Source organism: Ovis aries, chromosome 13 (genome assembly GCF_016772045.2).
Source record: "Ovis aries strain OAR_USU_Benz2616 breed Rambouillet chromosome 13, ARS-UI_Ramb_v3.0, whole genome shotgun sequence".
Lineage (NCBI taxonomy): Eukaryota > Metazoa > Chordata > Mammalia > Artiodactyla > Bovidae > Ovis > Ovis aries.
In genome coordinates, this window is record NC_056066.1 from 52,165,514 (window position 1) to 52,189,686 (window position 24,173).

General features: G+C 39.6%; 1 protein-coding gene across 5 annotated transcripts in view; it reads right to left on the reverse strand.

Moving 5' to 3' along the window:
• The window catches only part of EBF4 (EBF family member 4), a 62,250-nt gene that overhangs the window by 24,317 nt on the left and 13,760 nt on the right, over positions 1–24,173 (reverse strand). For 2 of the 5 annotated variants that reach the window (XM_042229823.2, XM_042229819.2), the window contains 5 exons: positions 23,740–23,914; positions 23,440–23,503; positions 23,213–23,268; positions 21,641–21,714; positions 20,640–20,708 (listed from right to left, as the gene is read on the reverse strand). In XM_042229823.2, the coding sequence (XP_042085757.1) occupies positions 20,640–20,708; positions 21,641–21,714; positions 23,213–23,268; positions 23,440–23,503; positions 23,740–23,914 (438 nt within the window). The remainder of the gene's footprint in view (positions 1–20,639; positions 20,709–21,640; positions 21,715–23,212; positions 23,269–23,439; positions 23,504–23,739; positions 23,915–24,173) is intronic. The other 3 variants (XM_027976884.3, XM_060396901.1, XM_027976881.3) reach the window with 2 other exon arrangements.

A 24,173-nucleotide genomic window follows, 5' to 3' on the forward strand; every position in this document is an offset into this window, starting at 1 on the left:
TGATAAAGAAGAAGAAGGGGAATGGAGCTATATTGGAGCTATATATGGAATCCATTATATATTGTTTTATATACTTGCATACTTTGAAATTAATCATCTAATATAGATAATCTTAAATTAAGATACCACATGTAATTCCCAGGGCAATCACTAAGGAAAAAAGTATTAAGGGAGGAAGGGAGAAACTAAATATATGACAGAGAGAAAACAGCAAAATGGCAGACATAATCCTACTTATCAGTAATTACCTTAAATATAAATGGATTAAACCCTCCAATTAAAAGGCAGAAATTGGAAAAATGGATTAAAAAAAATCCTCCATATGCTGTCTATGTGAGACATAGTTTAGATCCAAAGACAGAGAAATAAGTTGATGATAAAAGGGCTGGAAAAGATATATTAAGAAAACTCTAACCAAAAATTGCTGGAGCAGCTTTACTAATAACACACAGAATAGACTTTAGTACAAAATTGTTACATAAGAAAAGAAAAGAATGACACTTTATAATTATAAATGTGTCAATCTAATCTATTAGAAAGAAATAACAATTATAAATATGCACACCTGATAGTAGAGCTCCAAAATACATGAAGCAAAAAATGACAGAACTGATGGAAAAAATAGATAATTCAACAGTAATAGTTGCAGATTTCAATGCCCCACTTTCAATAATGGATAGAGTGACTAGATAGAAGATCAAGAAGGATCTTCATCTGTCATAAAGATTTCCTTTATTATGATCAATCACAAAGATTTCATTTCCACCTAGATTGATCTGAATTAAACATGATCTCCATAAAAATGTTACACAATCAAGACTGGAAAGACAGTCTTCAAAATGAGAGATAACATTTGCAAATCATATGTCTGACAAGGGATTAATATTCAGAATATATAAAGAATTCCTACAACTCAACAACAACAACAGAATAAATAACTCAATTAAAAATGGGCAAAGGACTCCAATAGGCATTTCTCCAAAGATGATGTATAAATGGCCAACAAGCATCTAAAAGGATGCTCAGTGTCACCTATCCCTAGAGAAATACAAATCAAAGCCATAATGATACATCATCTCACACCCATTAGGGTGGCTACCATAAAATCTTTTTAAAATACAGAAAATAACAAGTGTTGGTAAGGATGTAAGAAATTAGAACCCTGTGCCCTGATGGTGGGATTATAAAATGATGCAACTGCCATGGAAAACTATATAGTGTTCCTCAAAGAATTTAAAAAACAATCATATGACTCAGCAATCTCATTTCTGGGTATATATATCCAAAAAAACTGAAAGCAGGGTCTCAAAGAGGTATTTTCATACTCATATTCATAGGATTATTCATAGTAGCCAAGAGATAAAAGCACCTGAATGTCTATCGATAGATAAATGTGGTATATACATAAAATGGAATATTATTCAGCTTTAATAGGGAAGGAAATACACGTAATGTGAGCATCCTGTTACTTGCTACCACATGGATGAAACTTAAGGACGTTATGCTAGTTACAAAAAGACTAACACTGCATGATTCCACTTATATGTGGTATCTAAAGTAGCCAAATTCATAGAAACAGAAAGTAGAATGGTGGCTATGAGGACTAGAGAAGGGAAAAATGGGGAGATGTTTAATGGGTATAGAGTGCTTTGTTTTGCAAGAAGAAAAATTCTGGAGATCTGTTGCACGACAATATGAATATACTTAACACTACTGAATTGTACATTCAAAAATAGAAAAGATGGCAAATTTTATATTGTGTGTTATTTTATCATAATTTTAAAAATGACATCAAGAAATCATTTTTTGGTAACCTAGACAATCTAACTGTAAAGTTAATATGAAAAATATGATTAAGAATAGTTGGGAAAACATTAGAATAATGAGGATGGAGTACTAGATCTACCAGTTACTAAAACATGTTATAAATCTTTGAAAAGTAAAACATCATCATGTTTCCACATAAATAAATAGATAGTAGATATAATAAAATAGGATGGAAAGTTCAGAAATACATGCAATTACATTTGGACTATAGCATGGGTGATATTTATGGCCTACCCATGGGGGAAAATGGATTATTCAATAATCGCTATTGGGACAACTAGCAGCTATCAGAAAAAAGTATGGATGGACCCATATTTCCTACCTTATACCAGGATAAATTCCAAATGTATGATTTCCTCTTCCCGCATTATGGCAAACTACATGTCTTGAAGTGCCTTCCCATTACAACTATTAATAGATCCTGTGTTTTTATCTAAAAGGTAAGAAAAATCTCCAAGGATATTAAAAATAAAAAAACAAGTGAGTTGAAATCTGAGTGGAAACCGTGAACTATCAGGTAACACAAACATTAGGGCTGTGTGTGTTGTGTGTGCTTAGTCACTTAGTTGTGTCCAACTCTTTGCAACCCTTTAGACTACACAGCCTGCTGGGTTCCTCTGTCCATGGGATTTTTCAGGCAAGAATACTGGAGTGGGTTGCCATCTCCTCCTCCAGGGGCTCTTCCTGACCCAAGGATCGAACCTGTGTCTCCTTTGTCTCCTGCGCTGCAGGTGGATTCTTCACCTGCTGAGCCGTGGTGGCAAATGCCAATATAAACACTGGAATGGAGAATAGAGACAACTCAGAAGAAGGACCTGGATCCTCTGAGGAACTTAAGAAGGTCCCAGGTTGATAGCACCCCCTGTTCCTGTTAGAATCAAATGCAAATCCTTCCAGAAGAAAGCATACCCTGTTTTGGACCCAATTTGGTTAAACAAAATATGAGCTGAAATTATCACTGCCATAACAATAATGACAGAAACACCAAACCAAGAAACAAGCTTCATGAAAGGTACCAGAAGTAATGAGAAATAGATTTAGAACCCTAAGGACTTCAGTGTTGGAACTGCCAAAACCAGAATGTAAGATAAGCACAAAAACTTTAAAGGGATATAAAATTAATTTTAAAAATGAGTAAGTAATAAGAGACTACCCAAGTAGTCTGAAAAAGAACTAAGTAGAACTTTTATAACTGAAAAATAAAATCAACAAAATTATAAGCTTACTATAACTAAAATTACAATTTTGGGTGAATTAAACAATAGTTTGCCGCCACTGCTGCTAAGTCGCTTCAGTTGTGTCCGACTCTGTGAGACCCCAGAGATGGTGGCTCACCAGGCTCCCCGGTCCCTGGGATTCTCCAGGCAAGAACACTGGAGTGGGTTGCCATTTCCTTCTCCAATGCATGAAAGTGAAAAGTGAAAGTGAAGTCGCTCAGTTGTGTCCGACTCCTAGCTACCCCACGGACTGTAGCCTACCAGGCTCCTCCGTCTATGGGATTTTCCAGGCAAGAGTACTGGATTGGGGTGCCATTGCCTTCTCTGAAACAATAGTTTAGATATAGCCAAAAAGAGAACCAGTGAGTTGGAAGATGAATAAAAATAGTTACCTAGAATATAATACAAGGTATTATATCAGTTGAAAAGTCTAAATTGAGAGTCTCATTTAGAGTGCCAGAGAAGAAAAGAGAGAAAATGAATGAAATGTAACATTAGAAAAAAGCTAAGAAATTTTCCAAAGTGATAAAAGATATAAATCCATAGATGTAAGTAATTAATCAAATTCAAAGCAGGATTAAGAAAAATCAACAACTACACATATCAGAGTGATACTGAAGAACTCCAAAGACAGACACTCTTATATACAGCCAGAGAGGAGAGGGAATTTACCTATAAAATATGACAACTGTGCTTTTCTTTTTTTAAATTAATTTTTGTATTGGAGTATAGTTGTTTTATAATGTTGCGTTAGTTTGTGCTGTACTTTTCAACAGCAACAATGGAAATATTTTTAAAATGCTAAGTTAAAAAAAAATAACTAAATTAATAGAATTAAATTCCCAGGAAAACTATTTTTAGAGAAGGACAGTGATATAAAGATATTAAGAGCAAAGCATAACTGAACATGCTCTTTACCACCATAGACCTTCACTAAAGTACAAATTTCTAAAAGATATACTTCAGAAAGAGAGAAAATGACCACAGAGGAAGTTGTGAGAGGCAAGAAGGAAAAGAGCAAAAAAATTTGGTAAGTCTAAAGACAAATTATTCATATAAAAGAAAAAGAATAATAACAATGGCAGAATTTAAAAAGAGCTCATAGAATGAGTTTGGAAGTTTACCTTCCTCTGCAATTTTCTGGAAGAGTTTGAGGAGGATAGGTGTTAGCTCTTCTCGAAATTTTTGGTTGAATTCAGCTGTGAAGCCGTCTGGACCTGGGCTTTTGTTTGCTGGAAGATTTCTGATTACAGTTTCAATTTCCGTGCTTGTGATGGGTCTGTTAAGATTTTCTATTTCTTCCTGGTTTAGTTTTGGAATATTGTACTTTTCTAAGAATTTGTCCATTTCTTCCACGTTGTCCATTTTATTGGCATATAATTGCTGATAGTAGTCTCTTATGATCCTTTGTATTTCTGTGTTGTCTGTTGTGATTTCTCCATTTTCATTTCTAATTTTATTGATTTGATTTTTCTCTCTTTGCTTCTTGATGAGTCTGGCTAATGGTTTGTCAATTTTCTTTATCCTTTCAAAGAACCAGCTTTTGGCTTTGTCGATTTTTGCTATGGTCTCTTTTGTTTCTTTTGCATTTATTTCTGCCCTAATTTTTAAGATTTCTTTCCTTCTACTAACTCTGGGGTTCTCCAATTCTTCCTTTTCTAGTTGCTTTAGGTGTAGAGTTAGGTTATTTATTTGACTTTTTTCTTGTTTCTTGAGGTATGCCTGTAGTGCTATGAACTTTCCTCTTAGCACTGCTTTTATAGTGTCCCACAGGTTTTGGGTTGTTGTGTTTTCATTTTCATTACTTTCTATGCATATTTTAATTTCTTTTTGATTTCTTCTGTAATTTGTTGGTTATTCAGAAGTGTGTTGTTCAACCTCCATATGTTGGAATTTTTAATAGTCTTTCTTCTGTAATTGAGATCTAATCTTAATGCATTATGGTCAGAAAAGATGGTTGGAATGATTTCGATTTTTTTAATTTATCAAGGTTAGATTTATGGCCCAGGATGTAATCTATCCAGGAGAAGGTTCCATGAGCACTTGAGAAAAAGGTGAAAAGAAAACTACAGGCCAATATCACTGATGAACATAGATGCAAAAATCCTCAATAAAATTCTAGCAATCAGAATCCAACAACACATTAAAAAGATCATACATCATGACCAAGTGGGCTTTATCCCAGGGATGCAAGGATTCTTCAATATCCACAAATCAATCAATGTAACTCACCACATTAACAAATTGAAAAATAAAAGCCATATGATTATCTCAATAGATGCAGAGAAGGCCTTTGACAAAATTCAACATCCATTTATGATAAAAACTCTCCAGAAAGCAGGAATAGAAGGAACATACCTCAACATAATAAAAGCTATATATGACAAACCCACAGCAAACATTATCCTCAATGGTGAAAAATTGAAAGCATTTCCCCTAAAGTCAGGAACAAGACAAGGGTGCCCACTTCCACTGCTAGTATTCAACATAGCTCTGGAAGTTTTGGCCACAGCAATCAGAGCAGAAAAAGAAATAAAAGGAATCCAAATTGGAAAAGAAGAAGTCAAACTCTCACTATTTGCAGATGACATGATCCTCTACATAGAAAACCCTAAAGACTCCACCAGAAAATTACTAGAGCTAATCAATGAATATAGTAAAGTTGCAGGATATAAAATCAACACACAGAAATCTCTTGCATTCCTATACACTAATAATGAGAAAGTAGAAAAAGAAATTAAGGAAACAATTCCATTCACCATTGCAACGAAAAGAATAAAATACTTAGGAATATATCTACCTAAAGAAACTAAAGACCTATATATAGAAAACTATAAAACACTGATGAAAGAAATCAAAGAGGACACTAATAGACGGAGAAATATACCATGTTCATGGATTGGAAGAATCAATATAGTGAAAATGAGTATACTACCCAAAGCAATTTACAAATTCAATGCAATCCCTATCAAGCTACCAGCCACATTTTTCACAGAACTAGAACAAATAATTTCAAGATTTGTATGGAAATACAAAAACCTCGAATAGCCAAAGCAATCTTGAGAAAGAAGAATGGAACTGGAGGAATCAACTTGCCTGACTTCAGGCTCCACTACAAAGCCACAGTCATCAAGACAGTATGGTACTGGCACAAAGACAGACATATAGATCAATGGAACAAAATAGAAAGCCCAGAGATAAATCCACACACATATGGACACCTTATCTTTGACAAAGGAGGCAAGAATATACAATGGAGTAAAGACAATCTCTTTAACAAGTGGTGCTGGGAAAACTGGTCAACCACTTGCAAAAGAATGAAACTAGATCACTTTCTAACACCGCACACGAAAATAAACTCAAAATGGATTAAAGATCTAAATGTAAGACCAGAAACTATAAAACTCCTAGAGGAGAACATAGGCAAAACACTCTCCGACATAAATCACAGCAGGATCCTCTATGATCCACCTCCCAGAATTCTGGAAATAAACAAATGGGATCTAATTAAAATTAAAAGCTTCTGCACAACAAAGGAAAATATAAGCAAGGTGAAAAGACAGCCTTCTGAATGGGAGAAAATAATAGCAAATGAAATAACTGACAAACAACTAATCTCAAAAATATACAAGCAACTTATGCAACTCAATTCCAGAAAAATAAATGACCCAATCAAAAAATGGGCCAAAGAACTAAATAGACATTTCTCCAAAGAAGACATACGGATGGCTAACAAACACATGAAAAGATGCTCAACATCACTCATTATTAGAGAAATGCAAATCAAAACCACAATGAGGTACCACTTCACACCAGTCAGAATGGCTGCGATCCAAAAATCTGCAAGCAATAAATGCTGGAGAGGGTGTGGAGAAAAGGGAACCCTCCTACACTGTTGGTGGGAATGCAAACTAGTACAACCACTGTGGAAAACAGTGTGGAGATTCCTTAAAAAATTGCAAATAGAACTGCCATATGACCCAGCAATCCCACTGCTGGGCATACACACCGAGGAAACCAGAATTGAAAGAGATACATGTACCCCAATGTTCATCGCAGCACTGTTTATAAAGCCAGGACATGGAAACAACCTAGATGTCCATCAGCAGATGAATGGATAAGAAAGCTGTGGTACATATACACAATGGAGTATTACTCAGCCATTAAAAAGAATACATTTGAATCAGTTCTAATGAGATGGATGAAACTGGAGCCGATTATACAGAGTGAAGTAAGCCAGAAAGAAAAACACCAATACAGTATACTAACACATATATATGGAATTTAGAAACATGGCAATGATGACCCTGTATGCAAGACAGCAAAAAAGACACAGATGTGTATAGCGGACTTTTGGACTCAGAGGGAGAGGGAGAGGGTGGGATGATTTGGGAGAATGGCATTGAAACATGTATACTATCATGTAAGAATCGAATCACCGGTCTATGTCTGATACAGGATACAGCATGCTTGGGGCTGGTGCACGGGGATGACCCGGAGGGATGTTGTGGGGAGGGAGGTGGGAGGGGGTTCATGTTTGGGATCGCATGTACACCCATGGTGGATTCATGTCAATGTATGGCAAAACCAATACAGTATTATAAAGTAAAACAAAGTAAAAATAAAAATAAATAAATAATAAAAAAAAACAAAAAGAGCTAAAAATCTCTGCTACATGGCTTATAAATCCCTTGGAGTTCAAGGAGATCAAACCAGTAAATCCTAAAGGACATCAACCCTGCATATTCATTAGAAGGACTGATGCTGAAACTGAAGCTCCCATACTTTGGCCACCTGATGCAAAGCGCTGACTCACTGGAAAAGGTCTTGATACTGGGAAAGACTGAAGGAGAAGGGGGCAGCAGAGGATGAGATGGTTAGGTAGCATTACCAACTCAATGGACAAGAATCTGAGCAAATTCTGGGAGATAGTGTAAGACAGTGGAGCCTGGCAAGCTGCAGTCCATGGGATCGAAAAGAGTTGGCTACAACTTAGCAACTGAACGAAAACAAGATCAGTGGTGTGCTGGTAATTTAACAACCACTTCTAGAGGGGAAAACCCCTTATTCATGTTTGTTGATTTCCATGGTTTTTTATATATATATGTTCCCCCCATGGCTGATTTCAAGCTACCAATGTGATGCTACTAAAGCTAGCAATGTGATGCTACTAAATAAGGTGTTAAGAAGAGATGCTAACAATTTGCTCCTGTGGACCAGTATGAGCCAGCTCCAGCATACCACTGTCAAAGATCCTAATATTAGTCAGGAAAGGAATTACAACTTTGTTAGGAGTATTTAGTAAATTTCAAGGGTAATAAATAAAAGCATAGAAATGAAGTAAATAAACTTCTAAACTAGTAAATGGAAAAACTGAATAAGAAATATATTCACTACATCAAACAAAATATTCATTTTTTTAATAGCAAGAAAGGAAAACAAAGAAACAAAAAAGTGGAACAAATACAAAGTGCAAAGCAAGAGGGTAGAAAAGAGCAGAAGTAATCAATAATTTCAATAAGTACATAGATAAACTTAGTTAAATAGACTAGATTAAAAAAATAAGTCCATCAATGTATCATTAAAAGAGAAATACCTGAAACATAGGGACATATAATGGTTGGGGAAAAAAAAGGATAGAAAAGGGTATATGAAACAAATATAACCAAAAGTTGAGAGATCCTTTAAATAATATCATATAGGGAATTCTTTGGCAGTCTAGTGGTTAGGACTCACTGTTTTCACTGCTGGGGGCCCCAGGTTCAACCCCTGGTTAGGGAACAAAGGTCCCATAAGCCATGAACTGTGGCCACAAACATATAAATAGCATCAGATAAAACAGACTTTAAACAAAACTATTGTTAGGAATGAAGGATCAATGCTGATAAATGGTTCAATTCAGAAGGAAGCTGTAAGATTTTAAAACTTGTTCACACTTAATAAAATAGTCAATATATATACATATACCCATATATATTACTAATTATATATTAATCTTCCACATGAACTTTTAGCTTATCTTTGTAGGATAAAATTAATGAAACCCACAATGATAAGCTGAAAGTTCATGTAGAAGATCATAATCTCATTTTTAATAGGTCAAGCAGACCTATTTAATAAATAAAGACAGACCTGAACATCACAATTAACAACCTTGAAAAAACAGGCATATATAAAATGGTAGACCCAGTTAGACACACCATGAGGTTTGAAATTAGTAACAAAAATAACTAGGAAAATATCAAACATTTGGAAATCAAGAAACACATTTCTACTTTTGCTTCTTTTTAAGATCGAGTCACAGAGACACCACATTTATTACCAACAAAACAGCAGACAAAATACACAAAGCACCATTTTTAGAGACATCAGACAATAAAGAACAATGACTCCTGAAAGGTGGGAAATAAGCAAGGTGAACCTGACAAATTCCTAGCACACTGCTTTGAGAGTTTCCAGGCTTCAGCACTGGGATGGGACACCGAGGCAGAGCACAGCAAACTCCTAGTGTTGAGGAGATAGAACGAGTATCCAGGGGAACCAAGGGAGCTAGACTCCACAGGATGGAGTCTCACAAGAGAGAGATGTGCAGAGAAGGAGAAACTAGAAACTTGTAGAGGGTCCCCTTGGGCATGTGAGGAAACTAACCAATGCCAAAGGAATAAAGGGAACAGCCCTGGTGTTTACACAGTGATAAGAACAGTCCCTATTTCTAACAACTAGAGTGAAAAAATTCACAATTCATGAATAGTGTTGGATAGTGGATAGTTGGATAGTGTTCTCAGGAAGGTATTACTTTAGTAGAGGGGAAAATTAGTCCCAGATTGAGTACTGCTGTGGACCCATCCAATAAATCATTAAAACAAGACTCAGAAAGATCAAACTGTTTCCAAGTAACTTAACTGCATCCGAGAATAAAGAAGATTTATAGGAATACAAAACTATCCTCCACCGACAAGGAAAAATTCACAGTGTTTGGCATCCAATCACAGATTATGAGCCAAGTCTAGATGCAAAAACAATACAGCTCAGAACAAGAAGAATAATCAATCAATTGATACTGACATAGAATAGACACAGATTTCAGAATTAACAGGGAAAGACATTAGAAGAGGTGTTTTAATTGTACTTGGTATGTTGAAAAATTTAAGCAGAGATATGGAAGATGTAAAAAGATATAGATCAAACTTGTAGAGATGAAAATTAAAATATTTGAGATAAAAAAATATTGGAAGTGATAAACCATAGATGAAACACTACAGAAGAACATTATAGATTAGTGGGCTTCAAGGCACAGCAGTAAAAAATATGGAAAACAAGAAAAACATCCCCCCAAGTGAAAGAATTATTGGTGAGCTACAGGACAACCCAAGAAATTTAACACTTGGATACCTGGAGTCCCCAAAGGAGGAGGGGCAAAAAAGATTTGAAGAAACAATAGTTAAAAAAACTTTCCAAATGTAGTGAAACTGTAAACTCCTAGATCCAAAAAGATTAATGAACTCCAAGTACAAGAAACATGAAGAAAACTATACCACAGCATATCACTGTCAAATTGCTAAAAATGAATAATACAGAAAAAATTTTAAGGCAGTCAAAGATAAAAGAAATGTTATGTACACAGTAATAAAGATAATGATGGTATCATATTTCTTATTGGGAATGCAAGAGAAAAGACAGAGAAGCAACATTTTAAAAATAATAATAATTACTGCCGCCAATCTATAATTCTATACCCAGTGAAAATATCTTAAAAAAATACATGAAATATTAAAGGATGTCATTCAGGCATAATAAAAATAATGCCACATGGAAACCTCAAATCTATGGAAAAGAATGGAGTGCACTGGAAATAGTTACTACATGGCTGAACGTGTGTGTGTGTGTGTGTGTGTGTGTGTGTGTGAAGTCACTTCAGTCATGTCTAACTCTTTGCAGTTCTATGGACTGTAGCCTGCTAGGTCCTCCGTTCATGGGATTTTCTAGGCAAGAGTACTGGAGTGGGTTGCCACGCCCTCCTCCAGGGGATCTTCCCAACCCAGGGATTGAATCCAAGTCTCTTATGTCTCCTGCATTGGCAGGTGGGTTCTTTACCACTAGTGCCGCTTTGGAAGCCCTGGGTAAATGTATATTTTCCATATAATTCAAATCTCTTTAAAACTAATGGACTTTGAAACTAGTATCAATGTACTTTGACTAGTATGAATGTACTGTGGGTTATAGAACATATATAAAAATAAAATTCAAGACAATAGTATGAAGTGGTATAATTGAAGATAGAGGACAGTAAGTTAAAGACATGTCCTAAATTAATATTAAAATAACAATTTTGCTAATAAACCAACAAAGGAGACAATGTTGAATAATTTTAAAAACCTGAATAATCTAAAAGAGTGGAAAAAAGGGAAAAGAACAAAAAAGAGACAGAACACATAGAAAATATCAAGGTGATAAGACTCAAACCTAATCATATCAATAATCACACTAAATGTAAATGATCTAAATGTACCAATTAAAAGGCAAGGATTATCAGATTAGACAAAAAGCAGAACTATATGGTGCTATATGTTCTTGCCTGGAGAATCCCAGGGACGGTGGAGCCCGATGGGCTGCCATCTAAGGGGCTGCACAGAGTCGGACACGACTGAAGCAACTTAGTAGTAGTAGTAGTAGTATGGTGCTATAAGAGGTGTATGTTAAATATAAAGAAACAAATAGATTAAAAGGATGGAAAAGATTTATCATGCTAATAGTAGTCAAAAGAAAACTTGAATGATGATATTACTATCAAAGTAGATTTTATGGATTCATAATAAAAGGGTCAATTAAACAAAAGGGCATAAACAATCCTATACATCTATGTACTTAATAACAGTTTTCAAATTATATGAAGCAAGACTGACAGAACCTCAAGGAAAAACAGACAAATCCAGAATATCAGTTGGTCATTCTAGTACCCTTTTCTCAATAACAGGAAAAAAAAGGCACAAAATCAGTCAGGATATAGACTGAAACAACACATCAACTAACTTAACCTGTTTGATAGTTATAGGTCACTCTATCTAAAACAATAAAATACACATTCTTCCCAAGTGCACACAAAACAGTTACCAAAATAGGCTACATTCTGGGCCATAAAATTAGTTGCAAAAGATTCAAAGGATTAAAATTATACAAAGTGTATATTCTCTGACAATTTAATTAAATTAGAAACCAGTAATGGAATTATCCTAAGAGAATCCCCAAACTTTTTGAAACTAAATAATACATGGGTTAAAAAAATTTAAAAGAGAAATTAGAAAATATTTTTAATTAAATGGAAATGAAAGCATAATTTGTGGCATGATACTAAAGCAGTACTTAGGGAGAAATGTGTAGCACTAAAAGTTTATTTTAGACAGAAAAAAAAGTATGTTTTAGACAGAAAAGTTACTCAAATAAATGACCTCAGCTTCCACTCCAGGAGACCAGAAAAAGGAGAGGAAATTAACCCCCAAATAAGCAGAACTAATAAATATCTAAATAGGAAATAGATAAACAATGTAGAAAATCAATGAAACCAAAAGGGTTCTTTCAGAAGGTCAGTAAAATGGATAAACCTGTAGCCTGACTAGGAAAAAAGAGAGAAGACATAATTTGCCAGTATCAGACATGGAAATGGTGACATCACTGCAGATTCTAAAGATATGGGATAGGGAATACTACAAATAATTTTACGTCAACAAATTCAACAACTTTAAAAAATAGACAAATTCCTTGAAAGATACAAATTACTAAAGTACATTCTAGAAAAAATAGATAGCCTATTCTGTTAGAGACATTAAAATTATAGTCAAAATACTTGCCACAAAGCAAAGTCCAGGCTCAGATGACTTCACTGGTGACTTCTACCAAACACTTAAGGAAGAAGTAATACCAATTATATACAAACTTTTCCAAAAAATTGAAGAGTCAGAAATACCTCCCAACTAAATCTATAGGCCAGTATATCAGCATAAAAAGTGAAAGTGTTAGTCACTCAGTCACGTCCGATTCTTTGTAACTCCATAGACTGTAGCCTGCAGGGCTCCTCTGTCCATGGAATTCTCCAGGAAAGAATACTGGAGTGCGTAGCCATTTTCTTCTCCAGGGATCTTCCCAACCCAAGGATTGAACCCAAGTCTCTCACATTGAGGGCAGATTCTTCACCATCTGAGCCACCAGAGAAGCCCCATATATCAGCATACCTGTCTGGTTTTGATATATCAGTATATCTGATATCTGATATATCAAAACCAGACAGAAAGTTATAAGAAAATTAGAAAATTGCCAGTGGCTTTTTTCATAGGACTAGAGCAAAAAATCTCAAAATTTGTATGGAGATACAAAAGATCCTGAATTCCCAAAGCAATTTTGATAAAGAAAAACAGACTTGGAGGAATCAGGCTCCCTGACTTCAGGCTAATAAAAAGTTACAGTCATCAAATCAGTATGGTACTGGAACAAAAATGGAACAATAGATCAATGAAACAGGATAGAAAACCCAAAAATAAACCCATACACCTATGGTCAATTAATCTATGATGAAGAAGGCAAGACTACACAATTTTGGAGACAGTCTCTTCAACAAATGATGCTGGGAAAATTGGGCAGCTATATGCTAAAAAATGAAATTAGATCATTCTTTAACTCCATACACAAAAATAAGCTCAAAATGGATTAAAGACCTAAATGCGAGACTGGATACTATAAAACTCCTAGAGGAAAACGAAGGCAGAACAGTCTCTGACATAAATTGCTGCGATATGTTTTTCAAACTGTCTCCCAGCTTAATGAAAATAAGAACAAAAATAAGCAAATGGGACCTACTTAAACTCAAAAGCTTTTGCACAGAAAAGGAAACAATAAACAAAATGAAAAGACAACCCACAATTTGGGAAAACATATTTGTAAATGATGTGACAGATAAGGGATTAGTCTCTAAAATTTAAAAATAGCTGAAGATGCTTAACAAGATCAAAACAAACAACCCACTCGGAAAATGGGCTGCTGCTGATGCTGCTAAGTTGCTTCAGTCATGTCTGACTCTGTGCGACCCCATAGATGGCAGCCAACCAGGCTCCCCTGTCCCTGGGATTCTCCAGGCAAGAACACTGGAGTGGGTTGCCATTTCCTTCTCCAATGCATGAAAGTGAAAAGTGAAAGTGAAGTCGTTCAGTTGTGTCTGACTCTTAGTGACCCCATGGACTGCAGCCCACCAGGCTCCTCCATCCATGGGATTTTCCAGGCAAGAGTACTGGAGTGGAGTGCCATTGCCTTCTCTGCAAAAAATAGGCAGAAGACATAAATATACATTTCTCCAAAGAAGACATACAGATGGTCAAAAGGCACATGAAAAGATGTTTCCTATCACTAATTATTAGGAAAATGCAAGTCAAAACTATTGATACAATGAGATGTCACCTCATACTAGCCAGAATGGTTATCGTCAAAAAATCCACAAACATAAATTCTGGGGAGGGTGTGGAGAGAAGGGAGCCTCCTATACTGTTGGTGGGAATGTAAATTGGTACAGCCACTATGGAGAACAGTATGGGGGTTCATTAAAAAACTAAAAATAGAGCTACCACATGACCCTGCAATCCCACTCCTGGGTATATATCCAGAGAAAAACAAGATACATATTGGATACATGCACCCCAGTGTTCACTGAAGCACTGTTTACAATAGCCAAGGCATGGATGCAGCCTGAATGTCTATAGACAGAGGAATGGATAAAGAAGATGTGGTATGTATATACAACGGAATATTACTCGGCTATTAAAAAGAAAAGAAATAATGCCATTTGCAGCAACATAGACAGTGTCATATGAGTGAAGTATGACAGAGAAGGAGAAATATCATATGCTATCATTTATATGTGGACTCTAAAAAGAAGTATTACAATTGAGTCTATTTACAGAACAGAAGCAGACTCACAGACTTAAAGAACAAACTTGTGGTTGCTGGGAGGAGTGGGGCAAGGATCAGGGGAAGGGATACTTAGGGAGTTTGGGATGGACATGTGCATACTGGTATATTCAAAACGGATGACCAAAAAGGAACTACTGTATAGCACATGGAACAATGTTACGTGGCAACCTGGATGGGAGGGGAGTTTGGGGAAGGATGGATACTTGTATATGAATGGCTGAGTCCCTTTGCTATTCACCTGAAACTATCACAACATTGTTTGCTAATTGGCTATACCCCAATATAAAATTTTAAAAGTTTTTAAAGAGAAAAAAAAAAGAAAATCAGAGACAACTATTCATCATGAACATGCGAAGACTCTAAAGAAAATTTTATTAAATCAAATCCAGCAATATATTAAGAAGATAATACACCATGACTAAGTGAGGCTCATCTTGTAAATGCACGGTTGGTTTACCATCAGAAAAAAACTGATGTAATTCATCATATTAAACTAAAAAAAACAAACAAGATCATCTTAACAGACGTGGAGAGAGCCCCTGACAAAAGTCTAATATTGATTTCTGATTAAAAAAACAAACCTCTCAATAATGAAAGATTGTAGAGAACTTCTTCAATCTGACAAAGGCATCTACGAAAATCCTACAGCTATACACACACACATACAGACAAAACATACTTAAGGGCGAAAGACTGAGTACTTTTCACCTAAGATCAGGAGCAAGATAAATATCCCTCTTTTCCACGGTTACTATCAACACTGTACTGGAAGTTCTAAGCGGTACAATCAGGCAAGAAAGATAAATAAAAGACATCCAGATTGGAAATAAATAAATAAAAGTGTCTTTATTTGCAGATGACATGTTGTCTATAAAGATAATCTGTTGGATTATTTAAAAAGCTACTAGAACGAATAAGCGAGTTTAGTTAGGCTGCAGACTACAGAATCAGTTACATAAAATTCATATTTATGTGTACCATAAATAAACCATTGGAAATTGAAATGTAAAACATTTACAATAGCATCAAGATAAACAAATAATAAGGGATAAATCTGAACAAGCAATGTGAAAGATCTGTACTCTAAAGATTATAAAACATTGATGAGAGAGATTGAGGAAAATGTTCATGGGTTGGAAGACTCAATATTGTTAAGACGCCATTTTCTCCAAATTGGTTTTTTAGATTCAAAGTAGTACCAATCAATAGCTCAATGGGATTTTTTTGTAGAAGTTAACAAGTTGATGCCCAAATTCATATGGAAATGCAAAGGAAAAAGTTGCAATGAAGAAACAAAGTTGGAGGACTTATATTACCTTATTTCAAGAATTATTATAAAGTAACAGTAATCAAAACAGTATAGTATTAGCATAAAAGCTAGAGTAAGGAATCGATGGAACAGAATAGAGCCCAGAAATAACCCCACATATAAATAAACAATTGATTTTTTTTTTACAAAGTTTAAAAGAAATAGTACTGGAACAAATGAATATATATATAGAGAGAGTAAAACAACAAAATGTCTTGATTCTATACCTCTCATATCTACAAAAATTAACTCAAAGTGGATCCTACACCTAAACAAAAAACCCAAAGCTACAAAACTTATAGAAGAAGAGGGAACTTTTCTGTGATCTAGCTGAAGATTTTTAGCTATGACAACAAAAACACAATACACAGAGGAAAAAATGTATAAATTGGACCTTATCAAAATTAAAAACTTGTGTTCTTCAAAAGCACTGTTAAGAGGGCTTCCCTGGTGGCTCACCCGTAAAGAATCCATCTGCCAGTGCAGGAGACATGGGTTCAACCCCTGATCCAGGAAGATCCCACGTGCCATGGAGCAACTAAGCTAGTGCGCCACAACTGCTGAGCCTGTGCTCCAGAACCCCAGAACCTCAACTACTGAGTCCACGTGCCACAGCTACTGAAGACCACACCCCCTGGAGCCCATGCTCTGCAGCAAGAGAGGCCCCTGCGATGAGAAGCCTGCACACCCCCACTAGAGAGGAACCCCTGCTTGCTGCAACTAGAGAAAAACCTGGGCAGTAACAAAGGCCCAGCACAGCCCAAAATTAATTCATTATTTAATTTAAAAAGAATCTGATGAGAATGAAAAGGCTAGTTATGGATGGGGAAATTTTTTAAAATTAACTTATCTTGGGCTGCACTGAGTTTTCATTGCTGCATATGGGCTTTCTCTGGTTGTGGCCAGCAGGGCCTACTCTCTAGATGCAGTATGTGGGCTTCTTACTGTGGTGGCTTCTTGTTGCAGATGCACCGGCTTCATTAGTTGCGGCACACAGGCTCAGTAGCTGTGGTGCATGGGCTGAGATGCCCTGCAGCATGTGGAATCGTCCCAGACCAAGGATCGAACTCATGTTCCCTGCATGGGCAGGAGGATTCTTAACCACTGGACCACTGGGGAAGTCTGGGAAGAATTTTTTTGTAAAATATTTATCTAATTTTTTCCTGAGTATATAAAGAACTCCCACTCAGTAATTAAAAAAAAACCCAAATACTTGACCAAAAAAAAAATATGAATGGCAAATAAGCACATGGAAAGATGTTCAACATCGTTAGTCATTAGGGATATGCAAATTAAAACCATAATGAGATATGACTATACATCTATTAGAATGGGTAACATTAAAAAGAGAGATCATTCCTGTGCTGATGAGAATGTAGAGGAATTAAACTCTCATACACTGCTGCTGGGAAACATAAAGTGGTACCACTGCTTTGGAAAACATAGTTAGGCAACTACTTATGACAAATGATCAGTATCTAGGATCTATAGGATCTATAAAGAACTGTTAAAATCAATCAATTCCTGGTGATTTCAGTGTCAAGGTAAATACATAACTCTTCCAATACATTCTTCTCTCTATTCCTTTTGTATCTCTCCTCCACTGGCCTTGCCTCTACACTCCCCTGGCCACACATTACCAATAAACACACTTTCCAAATAATCCTACCTACAGGCAACCCATTCCTTAACCACTGGCTCTACCCCCTTCTAGTACCTTAACTCCAATAATTCTTTGGTCCCGTCCTCCACTCATCATCCTTTCTCTTCACTCTCCCATACTCCTCTCCTTTGTGAGCTTAAATTCCTTGTTCTATTTTTGTAAATACCCTTTGCTTACACTTTTTACTCTCTTGCCCTCGCCTTTCATTGTATTCACGTAGCAAACTTCTAACTCTGGCTGTATGTAACCACTCACCTGTTCTGCACATGCACTCTTGTGGCTCAGCAGGGCTGGGGAAAATTGCTCACTTAATTTATGACCACAGGACTTCCCTAGTGGTGCAGTGGATAGGAATCCAGCTGCCAGTGCAGGGGACACGGGTTCAATCCCTGGTCTGGGGCGATTCCACATGCAAGGGAACAACTAAACCTGGGCGCCGCAACTACTGAGCCTGTGTGCCACAACTGCTGAAGCCCGCATGCTCTAGAGCCAGCAAGTCACAGCTACTGAGCCCGCACGCAGCAACTACCAAAGCCTGTGTTCTACAAGAGAAGCCACTGCAGTGAGAAGCCTGTGCACGAGAGAGTAGACCCTGCTCTCCACAACTAGAGAAAGCCTGTATGCAGCAACAAAGACCCAGTGCAACCAAAAATAAATATAAATGAACAAATAAAAAAATTCCTGACCATAGGGAATTCCCTGGTGATCCAGTAGTTAGGACTCGGTGTGCTGGCTGGGGAACTAAGATCCCACAAGCTGTGTGGTGAGGCCCAAAGTGAATAAATTTTTTAACTAAATAAATAAGTAAATTTATGAACATATCTCAGGTGGGCCCTTAGTGCCACTTGGCAATCACAGAATATTTCCATAGTCCCCTCACTCTCCTGGACAACTATTTCATGCCCTAGTGTCTCCCTCTCCATCCTCACCTCAACTGTTGACCTTGTTTCCTATTTCACTGAGAAAACAAAGCAATCAGAAAAGGATGTCCGCAAGCTCCTATGTGGGATATATCCATTTATCCACTTCCATGCCCAGATTCTCTGTTTTCCCTGCTGTGCTCCCAGGTAAAACCAGTTCTCCACCTATGCAGGAGACACCGTGCCTTTTGCTGTCTAGAGGACATTGCTTCAGCGAGTCTCCCTTCTAACTCTTGCATCATAATTTTCCATTTCCTACTGGATTTTTGTCAGTAGCATCTGAACAAGCTGTATTTTTTCTTAACCTTACACTGTGCTCCTGCCGCCACCCTATTTCTTTGATCCCTTTAGGGTGGAAGCCCAGAGCTCCTCTGGTCACTGTCCCTAGTGTCTCCTCTCATTCTCTCTTAGACATACTCCTATCAGAATTCTGCCCCTTTTGCCACCGAAATAGCTCCTGTTGAGGTCACCAATGTCCCCCACATTGCTAAATCTAATGGTTAATTCTTATTCTTTTTATCATCTCCATGAGCAGCATTTGATGCAGTTGACTACAGCCTTCTTTGGGTAAAATTTTTCTAGCTGGGCTTCTGGGACTCTACTCCCCTGATTTTCCTCCCGCTTTACTGCAGCTGCTTCTCAGGCTCCTTCGCTGGTTCTTTATCTCTAGACTATAGCAACAGGCATTCTCAAAATAGCTGTATGAATATCAATTGGTATAATGGCTACTGAGGACAAATTGGCAATAACTATCAAAAGTACAAATGTACATCTCCTTTGACCCAGAAATTCTGCTTTTAGTAATATCCTTCATATAAATGTGCACATGTGCTAAGTGACACATGGACAAAGTAATTCACAACATATTTTATCCCTGAAGAAGAATGAAAACAGCCAAAATGTCCAGCAATAGACACTAAAGAAATTACAGTCCATCCATACAATGGAATATTTTGCAGTAGCAAAAAAAGAATGAGGAGAGTGTTTGTGTATGCATTTTCTTGCACAGGCTAGCTCATGAAGGATTCTCATGAAACTGGGGACAATGCTTGCTTATTTGGAGGGCAACGGATGAGTCAGAGGCAGAGGTGGAAGACCTTGCTGTCAACCCTTTTAAACTTGAATTTTTAGTACACTGTGAATGCTTTCTCCATTAAAAGGAGAACAAGGCAGGGTTTAGTTCCAATATGGAATGAGTTCTAGGATATTAATATATTGTTACAAATAAAAAAGGTAAGTATTAAATACAAAAGATTGTGTACAATATGCTATACATAGGGGTAGGGCAGACTTACTTTTCATTATTTACTCTTTTGTGTTATCTTTTGAATTTTGTACCTTATATATATATATTTCCTATTCAGAAAGAAAAAATGCATTTTCACATGCATCACCTCTACAATCCTATGACTGAAACTCACCAAGTATTTCCCTATTTTTCTAACAAAGGAAATGAACAGAGAAGTTAGAGGAGGCACCAGGACCGGAGCCCACTTTCCCTGCCACTCCCTGTTAGCTCCTCCAGCTGTGGCATCCCTACCACCTCCCACCCCTGTCTTCTCTGGCTTCTTCCCTCAGGAAGCACAACCCCTAAGTCCAGCCTCAGAAAGTCTGCCACCAGGGGCTTCACTCAGGGGACCGTTTCTCTTGCTCAGAGCCACCAAAGGGTGCTGGGAGCCACTGTGCTCTGGGGCTGATTCCAGCCTGCCCTGACCTTACAAGCTGCCAGGCCCTCCTCCCCTGGCCTGTACCTGTCAATGATGACGGGGTCTGAGGGCGTCTCATTCCGGTTGCCGCAGCTCTTCCGGTCACAGCATCGGCTGAAGGAAAGGTGAGGAGGGAGGGAAGGAGGAAAGAAGGAGAGGGAGATTACAGTGTGGGGTGCGTTTGTGTGCACGCGCGCGCGCGCGTGTGTGGCTCTAGGGTGAGGATGCTGATGTCCTATCTCTCAGTGTGGAATTCCTGGCCCAGAAGGGCTCATTCCTAGAACCCAGCCCTGGGGATAAGGTTGGCCAGGAAACCCTTGTCCCAAAGGCGTGCTGCTCCTGGAAGATCCAGGAAAGGGTAGAATGCTGACCATCTACTCTCTCTGTACCCTTTTTATACACATAGAAAAGAGCTCCAATTGTAAGCATGTATCACATGAATTTTCACAAAGTGAGCTCACCCATGTAACCAGACCAAAAAATACCATGCGACCAGCATCCCAGAAGCCCCGTCCGGGTCACTGCCCTTCCCAAGGGTAGCCACTGTTCCAACCAGATTTTTGAACTCTAGTTTCTTTTCCATGTGTGAGGAGTTGCCTAGGATGACCTTGTCTGACTGACACCTCCTGGGGAGCCCTTGCCTAGAAATGCCAAGCTCTGGGGTAATGGGGAAGGGGAACCAAGAGCTGTGTTCCACCTTCCCCATCCTGCCTGACCAGGGGTTTCCCTGAAGGTCACATAAGAGGCAGAAAAGTTTTCTCTTTCAGCTCTGGAGCTAATCCAGGAGGCCCAGGCCCTGCCCCCACCTCCCAGCGAGCCCTCTCCAGAGCTTTATTAGTTAAGCTTCCCAGTAGCAGCAGGAGGCCTTTCTTGCACAAACAGTCGGAGAAGCCACATAAACAGGCCAGGCTAATGGGGCCTCAAGGACCCTCTCCTCAGCCAGCACTGTGCCCAGGGACCTCACTCTTCCTTCATCACCTCCCCCTACCAGGCTTCCCTGGGGATCAGTGGGGAGGGGGTAGGGCCAGCGCCCCAGCCCTTCTCACCTGCACATGATCTCATGGGTGAGCAGCACACGGCACATTTCGGGGTTCTTGTCCTGCCCTTCGTAGATGATGGCCTGGGGAAGAAGTGCACGAGCTTGGGGGGAAGGAGGCTCCTCTCGAGGCCAGGTGAGGGGCAGGTGGGCCCTCCTCCCAGAGAAGAGTATGCCCTCCAACTCTCTCTGGGGGCCCAGGAGTGCAAAGCAGGAGCTGGGAACCTAGCTTCCCAAACCGGGACCACCATCAGAATGGGCAAGAATGGGGTGAGGTCTATAGATTCTGTCCACAGGCAGCACTTTCTGGAGCCAATTCTGCCCTGGGGCAGGGATGTCCACCGATCACCCTGACCAAGACCAGGCATATACTCCAGACTCCACGGTTCTCACAGGCATCGTCCCCCCAGGCTCTCCCGCCAGCTCCTCGGCTGCGCTCCCCATCCCTGTCATCTCCGCAGGCCAGGTCAGAGGCTTCCTCTGGGACCGTTGGATCAGCCCCCAACCCCTCAACCAGTCTCCAGCCTTTCTTTGGCCTTGAAGCAAGGAGTAAGCTTCCCAAATGCACATTTGGCTTCCAACTTAAAACGTCTGGGCCTACCAGCCATCCCTCATTTGTGGGTCTCTCTCTCTGTGGACAGTCTCCAACCTCTTCCACGCTTGTTGGCCATACAATCCCACTTTGCCACTTCCCAGTCTGCCTCCCAGACCATAGTGACCACAGGCATCCTAGAAACGCACCACTTCTTCCTCTACCCTGGGCTTGGGTGGAGGCTGCTGGAAGCCTGTCTGTGTGGGAAAGCCCAAGCCTCCACCTCCAGTTCAGGCCACTGATTTTCACATCTGAGACTCAGCCCTGTTCCTTACCAGCACACAGAGTTCTGAAAAGCCTAAGGCTGCAGAGTCCATGAGGGCTGACTCAGATTTCAGTTGCCCAGCGCTCCTCTGGCTTGCCCCAAGCCTCCTCCTTTCCTCTTTTCAAATCAGCAAGGTGCTGAGGGCCAGTGTTGGAAGCTCTGGGGCCCCACCCAGTGCTGGACCAAGGCACCCATCCCTGTGTTAGCTGCGAAGGGCTTTCTCTTGAGAACTGCTCTCAGCAGATAGGAGCTGCTTCCCCTGAAAATGTCTGGAAGGTTACACACTTCCCTTGGGAGTGGTCTCCAGCCAGTAACTGACCAATACAGGGGACAGAATCTTGGCCTCCTTGCCTCAAGGGGCAATAACTTGGTGCCATTCTTCCTCTAGCCTGAGGATCAGGCTGAAGCTAGACTCCAGCTGACATCACATTCTTGCTGAGCATCCCCTGCTCTGTCTTGCTTCTCCCTGGTTCCCTCCTGAGATCTTCTCTCCTCTTCCTCAATAAACACACCTGAATCTCCATCTAGGCTGAATTTCTAGATAACAGGACCCAAGAGCAAAGTCTTTGTGAAAATGTCTTTTTCTTGTCTAGAGGACAAAAGCCACACATCCTCCTCCTGTGGACTGTGGGGAGTTAGATTGGTGAGGATGAAGTGCATGGGGGATGTGGAAGCAGGGACAAGGAGGCTTGTTCCGATCTCAGGGGAGATGGTGGCTGGCTCACCTGCTTGGACATGGAGTCAATGAGACGCACGTAGAGATCCTGTTCTGTCCGAAGACCTGAGGGTGGGAAGGCGGAGAGGTTTGTTATTTAGGGAGCTCCTGTGGCTTCTGATGACTAAGCATGCTCCACACCCTTCCCAGCTGGAGCCAGGCCCCCTCCACCCTGACGGAGGGCCACTATGTGTCACATGGTGCTGTGGTACCCCATGGGTGGTGGGCTTTACTCACCGTTGTTATATACCAGCCGGAGGCGGTAATGGATTCCGTTGTTTGTCTTTTCAGCCCCAGGCTCCTGCAGGGACAAGATAGGGAGGATGCTCAGTGCTCCCAGGGATCCTCCAGTCACTCCCCTCCCCCTCCACTCCCCACCCAACCTTCCTCCCTCTCCTCTCCCATCCGTTCACCACCCGCTTCTCCACTCCTCCACGGCCTATCCGTCATCTGTTCCAGTGGGAAGGGGTTCCCTGAAAACCCCCCACCCGCACCTCCCCACCCTCTTCCTTCCCGGTGAGCCCACAAGCCTCTCACTCGGTCCTTCTCCACAAAGTCGATGAAGGCTGTGCGCTCCACCTCCACCGGCTGCCCCTGCCGGTCATACATGGCCAGCACGAAGTGGAAGAAGTTGGATTTCCTGAGGTTGGAAGGGGGCTGCTTCTCAAAGTGCGCTCGTGCCAGGCCCACACCACTGTGGGGAGGAAAGCTGCTGGAAACCACCGGAAGTGAGTGCCCTTTGGAAAGACTCCTATCACCTCTGACCAGGACTCGGCTCCGACAGTCAAGAGTTAACTGGACGGGCCCATGCCACCCTTGCCAGGGCCATCTCAGTTTCAGACAGAGGCCTCCCACTATTAAGATCACCGAACCTGCTCCCGTGGGGATAAGTGGCACATTGGGGGGTATCCCTGGCAGACTCCTTCCTAGACTTTTCTCTGGGCCCTACATTTTGGAAGCTGGTCCCTAAA